This window comes from Zalophus californianus, chromosome 1 (assembly GCF_009762305.2).
Source record: "Zalophus californianus isolate mZalCal1 chromosome 1, mZalCal1.pri.v2, whole genome shotgun sequence".
NCBI classification, from domain to species: domain Eukaryota; kingdom Metazoa; phylum Chordata; class Mammalia; order Carnivora; family Otariidae; genus Zalophus; species Zalophus californianus.
In genome coordinates this window covers 183,637,024-183,654,654 of record NC_045595.1, presented here as the reverse complement: position 1 = coordinate 183,654,654, position 17,631 = coordinate 183,637,024, and the positions used below count along the sequence as shown (strand labels likewise).

The window sequence follows — 17,631 nt, the reverse complement described above, 5'->3', positions numbered from 1 at the left end:
TGCAATATTTTCATAAAGTATGATTTATCTTATAGCCCAGAATTTAGAGGGTTATATATGCTCACTGACTGTAAATTCAGAGTTGTCCAAAGAATGTCATAGTGGTTCAGTTGATAAAACACTCCTTAACTGAAATTATCTTTTATTATTTTTTAAAATTTTTTCAATTTGAATACAGTTGGCATAGAATGTTGCATTAGCTTCAGGTGTACAGCATGGTGATTCAACATCTCTACATGTTATGCTATGCTCACCACAAGCGTAGCTACCATCTGTCATTATATAGCACTATTACAATATCATTGAGTATATTCTGAAATTATCTTTTATTTTACAGACTACATTAAATTGTACTAAAGGTGAAGGCTTTCCTGGGTCTTTGGTGTCTTCTAGCTGCTCTGATTGTGCAATTCTATGTAATTCTATATTTTCAATATCAACTCCAGGTCCTATAGAGAGTATAGGACAAGTTAGTATGATTTCTAGAATGTCCATGTAAGACCATCACTTATTTCTTCTACTTCTTCAACAAAAGATTCGGTAAGTTCCTGGACCCAGGTAGTTTGCCTTGGTCTTAGATCAAGTTGACCCGGGAAGCCTGAGGATCAACAATGAGGACTTTATTCCGGATCAACTGTACTCTACTGAACTCTCTGGTCATGCTGCATTTTGGATTCTACCAATATTGATGAGCCTCAATGGATGTAGGTTTTGTGGGTGCCAGCACGCATCCAGACTTGCTTCCAGAAGTCTGGGCTTGGAAGTAGGAGTTAGTTTAGCTTTCAGAAGGTCTGGTCTGCAGTAGTGTGCTGATACAACTTCTTGAACCTACTTCTGTACTTTTTTTATGTGTAAATGTAGTTTGATTTACCAATGAGGTGTTCTTGTCTGATCTGTCTCTCAGTCTAAGCCTATTACTGATATGTGTCACTAGTAACTGTGTACCAGCTAAACAGGGACAATACCTATATCTAGTTCTCTGGTCCTCCTGAATGTGTGTGTGTGTGTGTATGTGTGTGTGTTTAGTATTAAAATTTCAAAAAGTCAAGAGGACTATGTAATAAATCCTCATGATCCATCACCCAACATCAACAATTTTCATCTAATCCAATGTACCCTCCACCTCCCACCAAGAGACACCTATGCTCCAGTCATAAAAATCTACTCTCTGTTGGATAAACACATGCATTTCAGCCTTTCCTCGCACTAATTTCTCTGCCTAACGTGCTTATAACATCCCAGTTCTTTATTCTAAGCTCAGCAGACTCCTTCGCTGTCTAGTTTCACTTTAATCTTCTTTGAGAAGTGTGACCTGAAAACCAAGCTCCCTCTTTAATCCGTCCCTGCAGCATTTTGAAGTCATTCCATCATTTTTTAAATTATAGTTTTTGCAGGCACCTGTATGATCATATTAGGAAGCGGTTACTTATGGCCATGAAGATCATCTTTTTAAATATTTTTACATTATGTGTATAACTCTTAGAGCTGAAGTGTGTTTGAATGAGACTATAACAAATCCTTCATAATACAGTATTTATTATATCTTGCATTTCTCCTTTAGACTTAGTGGATAAAATACTTCCTTATTTGAGTAAATTTCTAGTACATATGTTATTATTTTTCATCCCACTGTCCTGGATAAAATAAAATTCTGAAACAGCACCAACTTCATATTGGTTATAAAATATGCATATTTGTCTCACTTTAAAGTTTATGTTTGGGAATCATATTGAGTCTAAAAACAGTATCAGCAACACCACCTACAAATCCCAATGATGTTCATCCATGTACATTCACCCACATTTCACTACCTGGTTCATAGGGTTATTGAACTGCTCACTGTAATTTAAGTGAAGTGACAGGTCAGTTCAAGCAGCTGATTTGATCTTGTTTCTGCTACTTGATTTTGACTGAAATTACCCACAACAACCAATGTGTTGATGTATTAACATGGCTTCCTGCCCAGTGGCATCTCTGGCACAGAACAGGGTGGAAATTCAAAGGGTTTTTTGGAGAAAGTGGGTATGGATGAGGGCATATGAATTATTTCAGTTTCAGGACAGATACCGTACTTACTCAAGGGAAGTAAAATGGTGCAGCCGTATACATGCATATAAAAGATGCCTCCCTGAATAATGTGTCTTATCAAACTTTGAAAGTTGAATTTAAAACTCCACCAAAATACTTAGTTAAAATCTGTTCACTTTTTGTTGCCCCTTCCGAAAATTTAGGTGTGCATTCTCTAGGGGAAATATATCCTTATATGTGTCTTATAAGATATATATAGGATATATAAACTTTAATATTTCTTCAGTATATATAAATTTATTTATATGTAGAAACATATATATATATATAAATTTTCTAATTAAAAATAATTTAACTAAGAGAATAATGATTTTTAGTAGTTGGATTCCTAAATTACATCTTGCTCTAATAGAATTACTAGGCACATTAATCAACCAGGTCATCAACTCTGATTTTATAGGGTTTACTCTTCAGTTAAATTAGATCATCCATGGGTGAGGAATAATATTTTTCCACAGCCATTGGGCCAAACCTGAAAATACAATGATTTTTCATCTCTAAAGGCCTGTCAGTAGCAATTAAAGGGATTTATTATTAAAGTGTCTAAAATCACAGATTCTAATTTTCTGCTTCAGTGTATGAGTCTGTACTATTATATTTGCTCACAAATTTGCATAATTTAGAAGTTTAAACATTCCCAAACTTCAGGTATTTATTCTCTGTCATGGCAAATGTACTGTCCCATATTTCTAATCTGCTTTTGCAGATTACAAAAATGTGTCAAGAAAAAGTCTCACTGCAACTTTCCAAATAAAGGTATTCATCAGAAATGTAGTAGAAGACACTGAATTTTTAAAAAATTTTATTGTAAGCTAACCTTAGGTAACCAACATTAGCAGAAATTTTTTCAAGGTTCACCCACATTATGGGTGAACACATTATGTTCAATACATAATATATATTCAGAGGTTTGTAGTGGATTCACATTTTAGAAATAAATATTACTAGTAATAATGCATGATTTTGATTAACAAATTAAAATATCTACTTCTCAGTTAAGTGAAATATCTCATTTAATCCTCACAAAGCCTTTATTAGTTGCATTAATAGATGAGGTTACTAAGACTTAAAGTGATTGAATTCCTAATCACTCAGTTAATAAACCGATAAGCCAAGATTCCAACACTGGTCTATTTTCATAGATTGCTTCTTCCCCATTGCTTCATTTTGCAGTGGTCAGGAAGGTACAGGGATTGTACTTTAGATAGTTCTACCTGCCAAATTATCAGCCTACACTTTCTCCTTTAATATATCAGTATACTTTAATTAAATAAAATACACTTAAGCATAATGGAATTTCATAGGAATATGTCACATTACAGAACGTGACAATGCAAAATAGATCACATGTGAGAATAATGTAAAAAAAGAATTTAAAATTTTTGATATTTGTTTTATTAAAATATCAACCTCTAGGTGGATTTATTTCATACAATAAGCTGAATAATATGTCTAACTTTCTTGGAAAATATTTGTTCATTGCATATGCAGGAGGGAGAGAAGCTATTCATTAGTTGTCATCTTCCCAAGTAATTATAAACTAGAGAACATGCTTGGAATCACTTTGGGGAATATATTTCTAAGGGAAAAATAGTCAAATGTATATGTAACAGCTAAGCATTCCTAAAGGGTGAGATTCTCCAGATTTACTTTTTTCAATGCTTTAAGTTTAGTCTTAGGAACTGTCATTTCTCTTGTTCTGCATTAAATATGGCATTAAACCAGCCACACTCTTCCTTTCAAGTTGATTTGTGTTCCCTGACACAGGGACATCAAATCACTGTGGGGTACCCCCCTGCTCTTCATTACCTGGGAGAATAAAATTGGTAGAGATAGAGCCTCACTGGAAAACCCAACTGAAAGAAAGCACAGAGCAAAACCATTGATTTGACCTGTTAAATGGATTATTTGATCTGCATATAAAATTTTCTTATAGTTTTAGGTTGTCACTAAATTGATTTATGATTAATGCTGGGTGAAGAGTTCAGGATAATAAATCTGGACTGAATCCATACAAAAGCATACATATATATTCTGTCTACCAACAGAAGCAAGGGCTTTTTATTAGCTGTGTTCAGGTCTGATTTGTGAAATCTTTCATTCTAAACAACTCAGATTCAAAAAGAGAACTCATCTTGCCCTTATTCTATTCCTTTGGAGTCCTTGGGAGATTTTCTAAATACAGTTGTGGAAATAGACTCTAGGATTCCAGGTAGTCATGTGTATGCAAATGTGTTGGTGTATTTTAGAGTTTCATCGCCTATTCCCTCTGTATGTTTGTTGTCTTTCCTTTGAAGCCTGATGGAAGCAGGAATAAGCAAAAATATATAGACTAAAAGAAAAAAAAGAGAAATTATTCCAGGAAGCATGGGAATTTCACAGTATACAGACCCTGGGGTACAGACTACATTGAAGAATATTTAATATAGCATAACACAGTATTCTCATTGGGCTTACCCAGCTGAAGACTGAAAAATAGCAACATTAGTAAGTCAAAGGAATGAAATAGATTTGCATATTTAATGTAAAACTTTTTTTTTCTTTAGCCTAATGGCTACTTTTAGGTGGAGACGAATAATTTTTTTTATCATATTCTCTTTCAGAACCCTTCATCTAGATAAATGATATATCTTTTTCTAGGAGAAATATTTTATGTCTCATTGTGTTAAATGTTAATATGCAATAACATTTTTCTTTTTATGTTTTTAGTCATTTTATATTTTAGTCTCCACAAAATCTGAATGTTTATAGCAATTATTTGAATATTCAATCCATAGATAAAATTTTTTGAAATTTAAGCCATTTTAACCTACCTATATAGATTAATTTGTCCTCAAAATTAATTTGAAACTAAATTAATCAGATAATATGTTTTCAAATAACAAAGTATTTTACCTTTGAATGGCATTGCAGATATTAATATAAATACAGAGATAGGCATATTCACAAAACTTTAGTACATGTCCTGGGAAACATCTGAAATACCATACATTGTTTATACTGGGTATGAATTAAGGCTGTATGCTTTCTAACTTTTTTAAATCATTTTTTCCTTATAAAAAAAGCAATATACGTACAAGTTTGCAGAAATATTAACCTAAAAATATCCGCATCTTGAATACTGCAAATTACATTTTCTTGGTCAAAAGTATGAATCTAAATAACCATTCATATTAGGGTACAGAATGAACATTAAGGTAGGACTCATGAGCTAATTACTTAGCTTTGGACTTTGCATAGTTAATTAGCACGACCTCCAAGTGTCTTTTATCTCTAAAATGATATAATATCTGTCTAATTTACCTAACAGGCTTTTTCTGAAATAAAGAAAATGAGATAATAGGTGTTAATGCATTTTCTAATCTCTGAAATGCTGTTTGAGGATGATTTCTTAGAAATTTGTGTTTACTATTTTCCTGCCTTACATATATACCTAAATAGCATTTCTGTAGAAATGGATAGATTAAAGAAAATGTTATTCCATGAGTAGCATGTGAACAGAAATAAACTGCAAAGTTTCAAGGAAATTGCTTGTGGCCACTTAATGAACTCCCTGGTACCTCAGAGAATGCAATGATAACTGAAAAAAAGTGATGGATGGTGAGAAGCACGCACCAAATAAAAGTCATCGAGTCCTGAAAATCATATGCATATCCTCTCCCAATCTGTAATTGCCTTCTCAATCACTAAAGCAGTCTGCATGGGAATGTCATTTCCTATTTCCTCACAAGGACATGACCTGCACAGCACAGACAGTAACAAGACATCATCTACCCCTTGCCCTGTTTTTACTATCTTTTGTCCAAATCTTTGCCGTATGTAACTTTAACCTGATTTTGTGAATAACAACATTGGGGATCAGACTAAATGAGGTGTTTGTCTGTCTCCTGAATACCTCAGTGAAACCCTAGCTTTAGTGGTGGGCAAAGGGAGGAGAAAAGAAGCAGAAGAGAATTCTGAATTATAGATTCTGTGGAACGAGGAACTGATGGGATCGTCCTATGAGTCTGTTCCAGGTAGGAGAGATCTGCCTTTGGATTGGAAGGGAGAGAACTGACAAAGCTTAACCCATTACCTAATAAAAAGTCATACCTAACTATGGAAATTACAGTTAATGACCATTTTTTCACAGCACGTGATAACTTTAATTACATTTTCTTATTAGCAATCAAAACAACACACAGATAGCTACAATTACAGTTTGTTTTTATGTCCCCAAGAGAACAATGGTTCTACATTTCCACGGGATTGATTATGAAGGAACAGAACAATTCTATTTAACTTTTGAATGGCATATTTGATTTAGGAGGACTTGGAGAATAAAGCCAACTTTACAAAAGTATTCAATTTTGTATTCTGCAATTTTTTATCTTTTGGAACATTCATCCATTTGCAATGTAAATTAAGAACTAAACAATGTTTGCTTTAATTTAACAAATATGGAAGGACAAATTATTTTTTTAAAGATTTTATTTATTTATTTGACAGAGAGAGAGACACAGCGAGAGAGGGAACACAAGCAGGGGGAGTGGGAGAGGGAGAAGCAGGCTTCCCGCTGAGCAGGGGGCCTGACATGGGGCTTGATCCCCGGACCCCGGGATCATGATCTGAGTCCAACACACTCTTAACCACCCAGGCGCCCTGGAAGGACAGATTTTTAATAAAAAAAAAAAAAAAAAAAAAAAAGGAGACATTTTTCCAGCAAGTATCTGAGCAATAATAATAATAATAATAATAATAATAATAATAAAGTACTGTTGAATTTTTACTGAAAATGTAGAGATTCAATCATATGCTTGCCTATGTCTCAGTCTATGCTCCCCATTTGCTTAGAAGTGCTACAGTGTATAAGGGTATTAAACCAGAAGCCGATCATGGAGAATCTATTCACTGCCTTTGTTATATAATATGATATGCCATTTCCCTTTTCTCTTCTACTTCCACAAGAAAATCCTTCGTTTAAAAGTATTTACCAATAAGAAAGTTCATTTCCTCTTGCCTAGTAGACAAGCCTTCACAGCATACTGATGTCATTTTGTTGTTTTAAAACTTTATATAATAAAATATTAATGACTTTAATGTGGTTTCTTTTTTTTTAAGATTTTATTTATTCATTTGAGACACAGAGATACAGAGAGAGAGAGAGAGCATGAGCAAGGGGGAGAGGCAGAGGAAGAGGGAGAAGCAGACTCCCCGCTGAGCCAGGAGCCCAATGTGGGGCTCGATGTCAAACCCGATGTGAGGCTCAATCCCAGGACCCTGGGATCATGACCTGAGCTGAAGGCAGACGCTTAACCATCTGAGCCACCCAGGTGCCCCTTTAATGTGGTTTCTATGGCCCTTGACTAAGTGCTAAGGCTTTTCTAACAAAATGCCATAGGCCGGGTGGCTTAAACAACATACATTTATTTCTCATAGTTCTGCAGGCTGGAGGCCTGAGCTGAGGGTGACAGCACAGAGCCCTCTTCCTGGTTTGCAGATGTCTTCTCCTTGTGGCCTCACATGGGCAGAGACAGGGCTCGTGTGTCTGTTCCTCTTCTAATAAGGCTAGTAATCCCATCACAAGAGCTCCACCATCATGACCTCATTTAAACTTAATTAGGCCCTCAAATTCCATCTCTATATACAATCAGATACATACGAATTTGGGGCAGGGGAACACAATTCAGCCAATCAACCCTTAGGATTTAGACCCCAAATTCCTCATCGTGTACTACTCTAATTTTTGCCTGTAGATGCAAGCCCCTCTGGCCTTTGTTGGGGGGTTCTAAAACACAAGTGTCTCTTTCGTGCCTTGGCACCTCTGCAAGTGTTTTCCCTTTTCCTCAAACTCTTTCTTTGCCTATGCTTGTCTGGTCTCTCTTCATTTGATTCTCTAGTGAAACAGCCTCCTCCGGAAGTCTTGCTGCCTCCAATCTCCTCCGGCCTCTCTCACACCATGTTGTCCTGCTTTGGTTACTTTCTAGCATTTATTGATATCTAGAACTAGCTCCTTTGTACCTTGAGTTACTGATTTTTTGGTCTACTTCTCCCAGAGAATATAAAAATTCCCTGAGAACAACCTATGTCAATCTGCCTTGTCCTCTGCTTTTCCTCGAATGCCTAGCATACAGTAATCACTCAAGAAATACTGAATGAGTTCATAAATGAAAATTTACTTATGAGGTAAAAACAACATTCTGGATCTTAGAATTTGAAATTGCCTCTCAATGTAAAATTAATAAAGCAGGAGTTCCTATGCTCTCAGCCACAATAAGCATGACAAAAAAAAAAAGTTTTAAAACAACAAAATGACATCAGTATGCTGTGAAGGCTTGTCTACTAGGCAAGAGGAAATGAACTTTCTTATTGGTAAATACTTTTAAACGAAGGATTTTCTTGTGGAAGTAGAAGAGAAAAAGGGAAATGGCATGTGACAAAACGTAAAGAAAAAGCAGCAGAGTGTGGAGGAAAGGAGAGCTGCTCTCAGTGCTGGGAATAATGGGAATGGACTGGTGTCGACTTTGAGGTTCCTATGCCTGAGAAGAAGAGAGAGAAAGACAAAGAGAAGAATAAACCTGGGGCACCTGGGTGGCTCAGTCGTTAAGCATCTGCCTTCGGCTCAGGTCATGATCCCAGGGTTCTGGGATCGAGCCCCACATCGGGCTCCCTGCTCGGTGGGAAGCCTGCTTCTCCCTCTTCCACTCCCCCTGCTTGTGTTCCCTCTCTCGCTGTGTCTCTCTCTGTCAAATAAATAAATAAAATTTAAAAAAAAGAGAGAGAGAGAAGAAGAAACCTTGAGTGTGGGAGAGAGGCGGTAGAGGGCTTGGTGCCTGCACCTCAACACCTCCATTCCTGCAACTCTTGGCAGAAGACACCACATGACAACAAGGAGAGATTATGGCTCCAGAGTCAGACAGCACTGGCTTCGTCCCAACTCAGCCACTGTGTCCCTTAATCTTCTTTAACAAATGTCACTTGTGAAATGGAGGTTTTGTCTTGGGGGGACTCTCTTAATGAATTTTAAGTCCAATACTTTGTAGTATTCAGTAAGTGATTACCATGTTTCACAACATTTAGTCAATTCGTGGGTAAAAGACAGGGAGAAAGGCATGCTTGACAAGACTACACAATTTGAGATGATAGGTTTCTTTATAGCAATTATACTGCTGCTGCAGATATTAAAATGAGGTTGTCAAAACCCCCACTAAAAGCTCACTAAAAAACAAAACAAATGAGCAAATAAACAAGCAAACAAAAAAAGCCCAATCCGACCTGTAAGTACGGAGAACAAACTGGTGGTTCCCAGAGGGGAGGGGGGTGAGGGATGGACAAAACAAGTAAAGGGGAGTGGGAGATACAAGCTTCCAGTTAGGGAATGCGTAAGTCAGAGGGATAAAAGGCACAGCGTGGGGAACATAGTCAATGTTATCGCAATCACACTGTACGGTGACAGATGGGAGCCGCACTCGCGGTGAGCACAGTAGGAGGTACAAACTTGTTGACTCACTACGTTGAACACCCGAAACTAAAGTAACATTGTGTGTCCACTATACTTCAATGAAAAAAAAAGGCACATGCTTCAACCTTCAAGATCAATTATCCTTTCAATTCTTAATGGTTGTAGGTAAAACATAAATACATAAAATGAGGTTGTTTATGAGTTTATTTCCCTGCGTTGATGAAAGATCTGAATTCACCATACCCAAGCACAGTCTGATAATAAGGCCTACATCATAATTTGTGTAGGTGGCCTGGCAAAGTGAAAACAAAGCGTATGATAGAACCATCCAAGGATGAGATACATTGAGGAAGCCCAGCCTTCTCTAGAAAGAAAGGACAAGAGTTGGAGAATTAAAAAACAAATTGGTTTTCATTTATTTCTCAAAGTGAATATTTGCACATGATTTGTAAGACTCAAAAACGGGTAAGTATTTGGGAAGTCTGCTGTTTCATGATTAGGAGTCTTGTGGTTACGCAGGGCACACTCCACTTTTCTCGGGAAGAGGAAAATGACTGACAATCTTGCTGATAATAGGGAACATTTCTTTGGAAGCAAATTCCAGGAGAGTTGTTTCAGACCATGTCCACTCAGCATCCTGTCCCACTCCATCGATCGCCGGTCACTGGACCAGGTTATTTAGCGATGGCCTCCAGTCACTGGGAACAGGTTACGCTCAGTATGCTCTATTTAGAACAGCTATGTTTAGAAATACTTATCAAGGGCAATTACAATCGAAAAGTGCTGATTCTTGAAGTGAAATAATTGAATTAACTGTAATCTTAGCAAGATTTTATTATGCAGTGTAGAAAATGCCAAATTGGTTGTGATTAAAACCAAAGCTGTTTAGTTTAGAATTTCAAGTAAGAAACACAAGCAGTTACCTATGGCAGATACCAATGGAGGTTTAAAAAGCAGGGAACAATCATGACAGTGGGACGTGACATGGATTTGCAGGAGTTCGCAGCGTTTGTATAAACATGTGGAGGAAAATGAGAACTAAATTCATTGAGCATCAGTCCGGGTCCTTCCATTGGTTCTCACATTTCACTTAATTCTAAAGTAGTTAATTTTAATTTTACCTTACAAATGATGAAAGCGTGATTACAAAGTTTTAAGAATTTTTCAAGTATATTTATCCCAGCTGTGAAGATCTTGTTCTATACTCTGCTTTTTTAAAGCTCACAATACGTAAAATATTATGAGGTGATGTTTAGGTGAGGGTGAAATTTATACAGACATGAGTAAAGAACATGGTCCATACTGGGGATATAGTATAATCCTTAATGATTTTGGAGGATTCTGGGAATACCCCATAAACAGGAGATGTCCAGAAAAAAATTCCTTTCCAGGGCAGTGGAGGTCTAAGGAAATGGGAATTTGTCTTTTTATTCTCTTCCCCAAATTAACGCTTTTTAATTAAAATGGCAAGTCCCACTGTGTCCTTCCAGGGCTCTCCAGCTGCTTTAACACGTGAAATTCAGTGATGAGGACTAATATCTAAAAACTCAAGAAAATAAACGCCCCACGGTGTGACACATTTCTTCCCTCTGCTCTTTCAGAGGGATGGAGATTTCTAGAGGAAAAAGCAGGGTAGTTTCCCTGATGTTGAGGACATATGAGTGACAGATTTTGGGTGCGTGCAAACCAATTCAAATACTGTCACTTGTGGTTGAGTCACTAGGATAATGCCTGAAGCGTGTCCAGCAAGTCCTCTGAGAGAAAAGCACTTATTAGGAGATAGTAGCAGTTACTTTTCTCACTCAAGGAGAGAAAGACTGCCTACCTCTCCTTTCCGAATCCTTATTGTGCAGGTCAATGGGTCCCTGATGCTGAGACTGAGACTCGGGCATCAGGTATGCCATTGATGTTTTGCTTTGTTTTACATGAAGTATAGTTGACACATAATGTTACAATAGTTTCAGGTGTACAACATAGTGATTCTGCAAGTCTATATATTATCCTATGCTCACTAGCTACCATTTGCCACCATACAACACTATTACAATACCATTGACTATATTCCCTATGATGTACCTTTTATCCCCATTATTTTTTTTTTTTTTTTTTTTGCTGATCTACTTTCCTTTCATTAAAGCTCTTAAACAATTGCTGAGAGTGGGAGTAGTCCTAAAAGAGAAGCACCACACTGTGCAACGGGTTTCCCCTGGCTCACACAGTGTGAATACTCATCAGAGAGCATGTGTTAAGGAGTTTCTCTGGGCATTAGAAGTCTGCCAACATGGTTTACATAAAATTAGATAACCGAAGTGGAACCATGCTGTTAGAGGGCTGTACAGATGAGGAACACAGCACTGATCCGAATAGAACAAACACTTGTTTATTATCGGGCTATGGGCATGCTCATCTAGTAAACAGTACATCAAAATAGGTGCCATTTTCTCACTGATAATTTTCAAGATATAAAATAAAACAGTAGGGATGTTAAGATAACATTTACTGGGGCAAGGCTCAAGATTCATTTGATGTGAACAGGACTCAGTCATAGGTGCGCCTGTCAGCACCAGATTCTGTGGAAAACAAGCAGCACACTCTCCAATTCCAATACGCCATTCCTGAGTACGATTCTGTGCTACTCTCTGAGAGCAATGACCAGAGTCAGATACCAATGTTCTCTTGGCAACAGCAGGATTTTGAATTACTGTCCGCCTCCACCATTTAGTGGCAACCAATCAGCCCAGTAAGAGTAGTGGTCAGTGTATGGGTGAGAGAAAATGCCTGTAAAGGGGCTCATGTGATGCTCTCCTCCTGCTTCATACAGAATCTGAGGTCATTACCTGTGGATGAAGGGATAGGATTTTGTCCTCAGTGTGAGTGACTGAACTGTTCTTTCAAGGGAAGATTTTTGCTTTGCTTTCTCATTGACCGAGAAGTCTTATAAAAACAAACAGGTTCTATCAAAAATAAGTGTTTGAGGGGGGAAAAACAGGATTTCAAGCAATTTTGAGCAGATAAATTTTACTTGTATGAAATTCATTAATTCATTGCACATTTACTGAACACCATTTATATGTCCGACATGACAAGAATGGGAATGACGACCGAAAAACCATATTGCCTCCAAGGAGCTTAAGATAGATAGTTTTTGATATCTGACATATAAAATATGATGCACATACACAGTGAAACATATAAATGAGAGCACTGTGTTATGAGAGCAGTTAGAAAACACAACCACTTAGTTCATACATAGACATTGGGAAAGTAGTGCTACAGGAAATGGAAATAATGGAAATTAAAAAAACAATAATAAAGTAGCTTCCTTATTCTTTATCTTCAAAAATGAAGGCTATCAAAGCTAAGGATACGTAAGGAGTTTTCCTCCTCATCTCTTATATGTAAGAAGCACTACTCCTCAGTTCACACTAACACCTTTTTAATGGTGACCTAACTTCACTGAAAAGCTATTGCTCTTCGAATCAGCAGGGTTGATAAGTCAAAGTACATCCCAAGCATGGCTCTCACAGAGCTCTCCTGCGGTCTAAAGAGGAGGAGAAGCACTTTAGTAAATGGCCTTCTACAAGTCATATGATACCATTTTCAGTGTGAAACATCTTAACTTTTACTCAATAGCCACGTTTGAATCTATGCAATATGAACAAATTTGATTGTTCCAAGTGGACAGCAACCGCCTTCTTCCTAAGATTTTGGCTTAGCTTCAACATATGCTTAGAACATTTGAAAAGTTTGCTGCACAATGCTGAAATATGGGGAGAAATAATTCCCAGGATTGATAAAGACCAAAACAAAGAGTCACTTTAAAACAATGGCTCTTGAAATACGAATTAGTGGAACACACAAGAAGAACCTTCTAAAGAGGTTGACTGTATGCAAATAACTTCCACTCAGGAAGTGGAATTTGGGGGTGGGGGGGCAAAAAGTAGGTTCCCTTAATAAGACACATATTTACTTTGCAGTTGAAGAGTGAAAACTACTTTGAATTTATATTATTGTTAAGTTTTATAAAATAAAAAGTTGTTGCTAAGTTTTCTTCATTTTCTACCTTTAGTTAGGAATGGAATCAGGGCAGACCCTTTTGACAGTCAAAACAAACAAAGCTTGGGGTGAGCTGGAGAAAAATACTGATCTAGGCAAAGAAAAGCTCTTAACTATTCAAAAATCTATGTCCCCATTCATGTGGTAACTACTGGAAGCATAGCGAGGTCCTGGTGACTATGACAGCCCTGGGGGGGGAGGGGATACATCAACATCCTGTCACTTATGTGACAAAAGAAATGTAGAATTTTATGTGAATCAAGAGTAAGAACTTTCAAAGGATGATTTCTCCCTTCATGCACATAATTTTTATAAAATCAGTCCATTCTATAGATGAGTAAAATGAGGGAACTCACGAATTTAAGTATTTTTTCCTCCTTTTGCACTCATAGTACATCTCATGTACTATGATCCCTCCATAGACTAAGAAAGGGTCTGAGATTATTTTCCTAAAAGTGACAAAGAAGAATCTTCTGTCATCTTAAAACTGTACAACAACTTGAAAGTTTACCTGCTGCAATGGAAAATTTATTAGACAGCATTACCCAAGATGTGCTGGGCAGAACAATAATCCCTTTAAATATGCACATACATATACTGGACCTCTGGTCAAATATGCTTGGACAATGATACTTACTATGCTTAATGAACACTCCTTGTGAATACTAACATATTAAAACTGCAAAAAAGACACACAAATTTCCTTGTTGATTCAAGGTATTTTCAGTTTCACATATGACAGGCATGTAACATTTACATAAATGAAGGTAGTGATTTTTCCTATGACTTGTACAATGAAAGCATTCATCTCTTCATTCCCAGTTCAATTCTTAATGCATTTTAACTTTTTTAAATTGAATGTAGACATAAAGAGAAGGCTGTCATGATACAGAATTTCATAGAAGTGAACTCTTTCTCTTATGAAATGGTAAATTCACAAATTTAATAGATAGAAAAATATGCATGTATTTCCAATATATGAAGTATAGCCACATGGAAACATTCTAATATTCATTCCCAACTGAATTCTCTGAACCAATAAAAATTATTTTCCAATTTAATAGTTCAAGTTTCCCAATCATTAGCTTGGCATTGGCAGATAGTTGGCAGTTTATGTAGGGAATAAGAAGCAGATTATTTCTGTTTGTTAGGCTTCAATTCCTGCCTGCCTGGATGTGTTAAATCCCAAGAAAATGCTGCAGAGTTCAATATATGCATTTTATAAACTTTCATACTGCAATTTCCTAGGAGCTCAGGTATTTATTACTGTGACAGTCCGTGCTTAGTTACTGGGATATAACAACTGATTAAGGTATTAAATACATATATATTGCACATTCGCCAATGGGTAAGGCTATTAGGGCTCACATAAGCAAATGGAGATACAACCTCTGCATTATTTTTCTAACCACCATAACTAAAGAAACAGACTACTCGTTCAGTAGGTGTGAAATTCCACTTTAGGTACAAGCTACTCTAATTTCACAGTTGAATGTAGAGTTGTCACAGAGCCCCATTGAGTAAATCTCACATTTGCATGCACTCAAGGTCATTACTGAATGTGATTGAAATGAGATTCGACACCTCCATTTATTTGTTGTCAGGGAGTGGGTTTTAAATTTGAACAAACTCTAATTGTGCTTATTCCACAGCCAGCTAGCGTGATTTCACTCCTATCTTGACTTGTCATAACAAAATTTCCACTTCTAAAACACTATCTTTCAATAATTCTACTCTGATCAGATTTGCAATGCAGTATTCTGACAGATACTGAATTTATATCATGCCACATAAATACCTAGGATATAGGTTTATCATTTAATGTGATTTTACTCTGAGAAGGTAATAATATAAGCTTTTCCCATTAGACTATGCATAAAATTCTCATTCAAAAATGAATCTTGATATCCAATTCCAGGAATGTAGAAGAAAGGAAAGTCTTTGTCACTCTGTGGTCACAAAATCCTGTATATCAGTTATTCACCAAATGTCATCTTTTGAACGCTACCATTGGTGATATAAGTAGGGTCTTCAACAAGAAAGTTTTATTCAAAATTTTATTAAACCCTAAACCATTACTAAATACCATTAAATTTAAAAGCATGATGTCTTTTTGAATGTTAAAAATTAAAGAACTACAGCTCTTTTTCGTGGCGCCTCGGAGGCGGTAGGCTGCTTCAGGATGAAGCTGAACATCTCTTTCCCAGCTACTGGCTGCCAGAAACTCATTAAAGTGGATGATGAACGCAAACTTCATCCCTTTTATGAGAAGCGTATGGCCACAGAAGTTGCTGCTGATGCTCTGGGTGCAGAATGGAAGGGTTATGTGGTCCGAATCAGTGGTGGCAATGACAAACAGGGCTTCCCCATGAAGCAGGGTGTCTTGACCCATGGTCGTGTCCGCCTGCTGCTGAGTAAGGGGCATTCCTGCTATAGACCAAGGCGGACTGGAGAGAGAAAGCGCAAATCTGTTCAGGGTTGCATTGTGGATGCCAATCTCACTGTTCTCAACTTGGTCACTGTAAAAAAAGGGGCAAAGGATATTCCTGGACTCACTGATACTACTGTGCCTCGTCGCCTGGGGCCCAAAAGAGCCAGCAGAATCCGCAAACTTTTCAATCTCTCTAAAGAAGATGATCTCCGCCAGTATGTTGTGAGAAAGCCCCTAAACAAAGAAGGGAAGAAACCTAGAACCAAAGCGCCTAAGATTCAGCGTCTTGTTACTCCACAAGTCCTCCAGCACAAACGGCGGCGTATTGCTTTGAAGAAGCAGCGCACTAAGAAAAATAAGGAAGAGGCTGCAGAATATGCTAAACTTTTGGCCAAGAGAATGAAGGAGGCCAAAGAAAAACGCCAAGAACAGATTGCCAAGAGATGGAGCCTGTCCTCTCTGAGAGCTTCTACCTCTAAGTCTGAGTCCAGTCAAAAATGAGATTTTCTATGAGTGACAAATAAATACCATCAGACATCAAAAAAAAAAAATTAAAGAACTACAGCTTCCTAATAACATATACGGTCAACCTAATTTTACATATTATAATATTAATCCCAATGAAGATCTCAAACAAGACAAAATGCATCTGTGACATAAGCATACTGACTGTTGTTCTTTTCCCTGTGTTGAGAAGGTCCCAGGCTGTTGCTTTTGGGCTATTTCAATACAAATTAGTTCTTACTGCATGCAATTACAAAGCAAAAAAGGAAATATTGATCCCATCACTTGTTATAAAATTTTATGTTGAGCTAACAAATAAACAGTGAACTGATGAGTGAGAAATCAATAAGCTCAGTGTCTTTGAGCATTTTGGGTTTCATAGATAAATAATAATAATGATTATGTCATTCTACCAATAGATTTTAAGATCAGCTTCCCTTAATCTCTACTTTGGGAAATTAAATAATCAGGATATCATTAGCTCAAAATGTCTCAATACATACATTTAATTTCAGATAGCACATTTCCTATCCCATATGCACTTATTAGTTCTCTGCAATTTCATGATATTAAGCTAGATATCACAGGACCTAGAAAGGGGGAATAAAACTGGTACTTAAGTTGCTTACAGTTCAATGGGTAATAACTTGCAACCATAAAAACTATAATTCTTTCTAAATAATATAGTATTAAGTACCCTAAGCACTGCACGTATACAATGCTTTGGAACTGCAGAAAGAAATATTACTACCTGGTTATGACCAAGCAAGAGGGATTGGAGAGAAAGTGACCACTGAAGCAGTGTATTAAAGGATGCTTTATATGTAAACATAAAAATACATGCAGAAGCTTATCCCAGGTAAAGGAAGTGGCATTGGCAAAATCATGGAAAAAGAAAGACACGATACATATGTGGGTAGTTATGTGTGTCCAAAACTTAAGATGCATGGTAAAGATAAATTTGAAAAGATACGTTGAGCAAGTCTCTAGAAAAATGGAATGACGTTGCAAGAATTAACTTATTCATAAGGCCAAAGATTCTAAAAAGGACAGATTTGGGTGGGCTGCTTGACATCGTGGAAAGAGCCAGAAGATCTGGACAAGCCCCTTA

General features: G+C 36.9%; 2 protein-coding genes across 2 annotated transcripts in view; one reads left to right on the top strand and one right to left on the bottom strand.

The window, feature by feature from the left end:
* ROBO1 (roundabout guidance receptor 1) overlaps positions 1–17,631 on the bottom strand; it is a 1,115,645-nt gene that overhangs the window by 905,526 nt on the left and 192,488 nt on the right.
* LOC113917416 (40S ribosomal protein S6-like) lies at positions 15,768–16,517 on the top strand. The gene has a single exon (XM_035728551.1). It carries the CDS (start codon positions 15,768–15,770, stop codon positions 16,515–16,517), a length of 750 nt encoding a protein of 249 aa, XP_035584444.1.

Excerpts from the sequence above, each read along its gene's own strand:
- LOC113917416 (XM_035728551.1), top strand. The coding sequence starts at position 15,768 with ATGAAGCTGAACATCTCTTTCCCAGCTACTGGCTGCCAGAAACTCATT.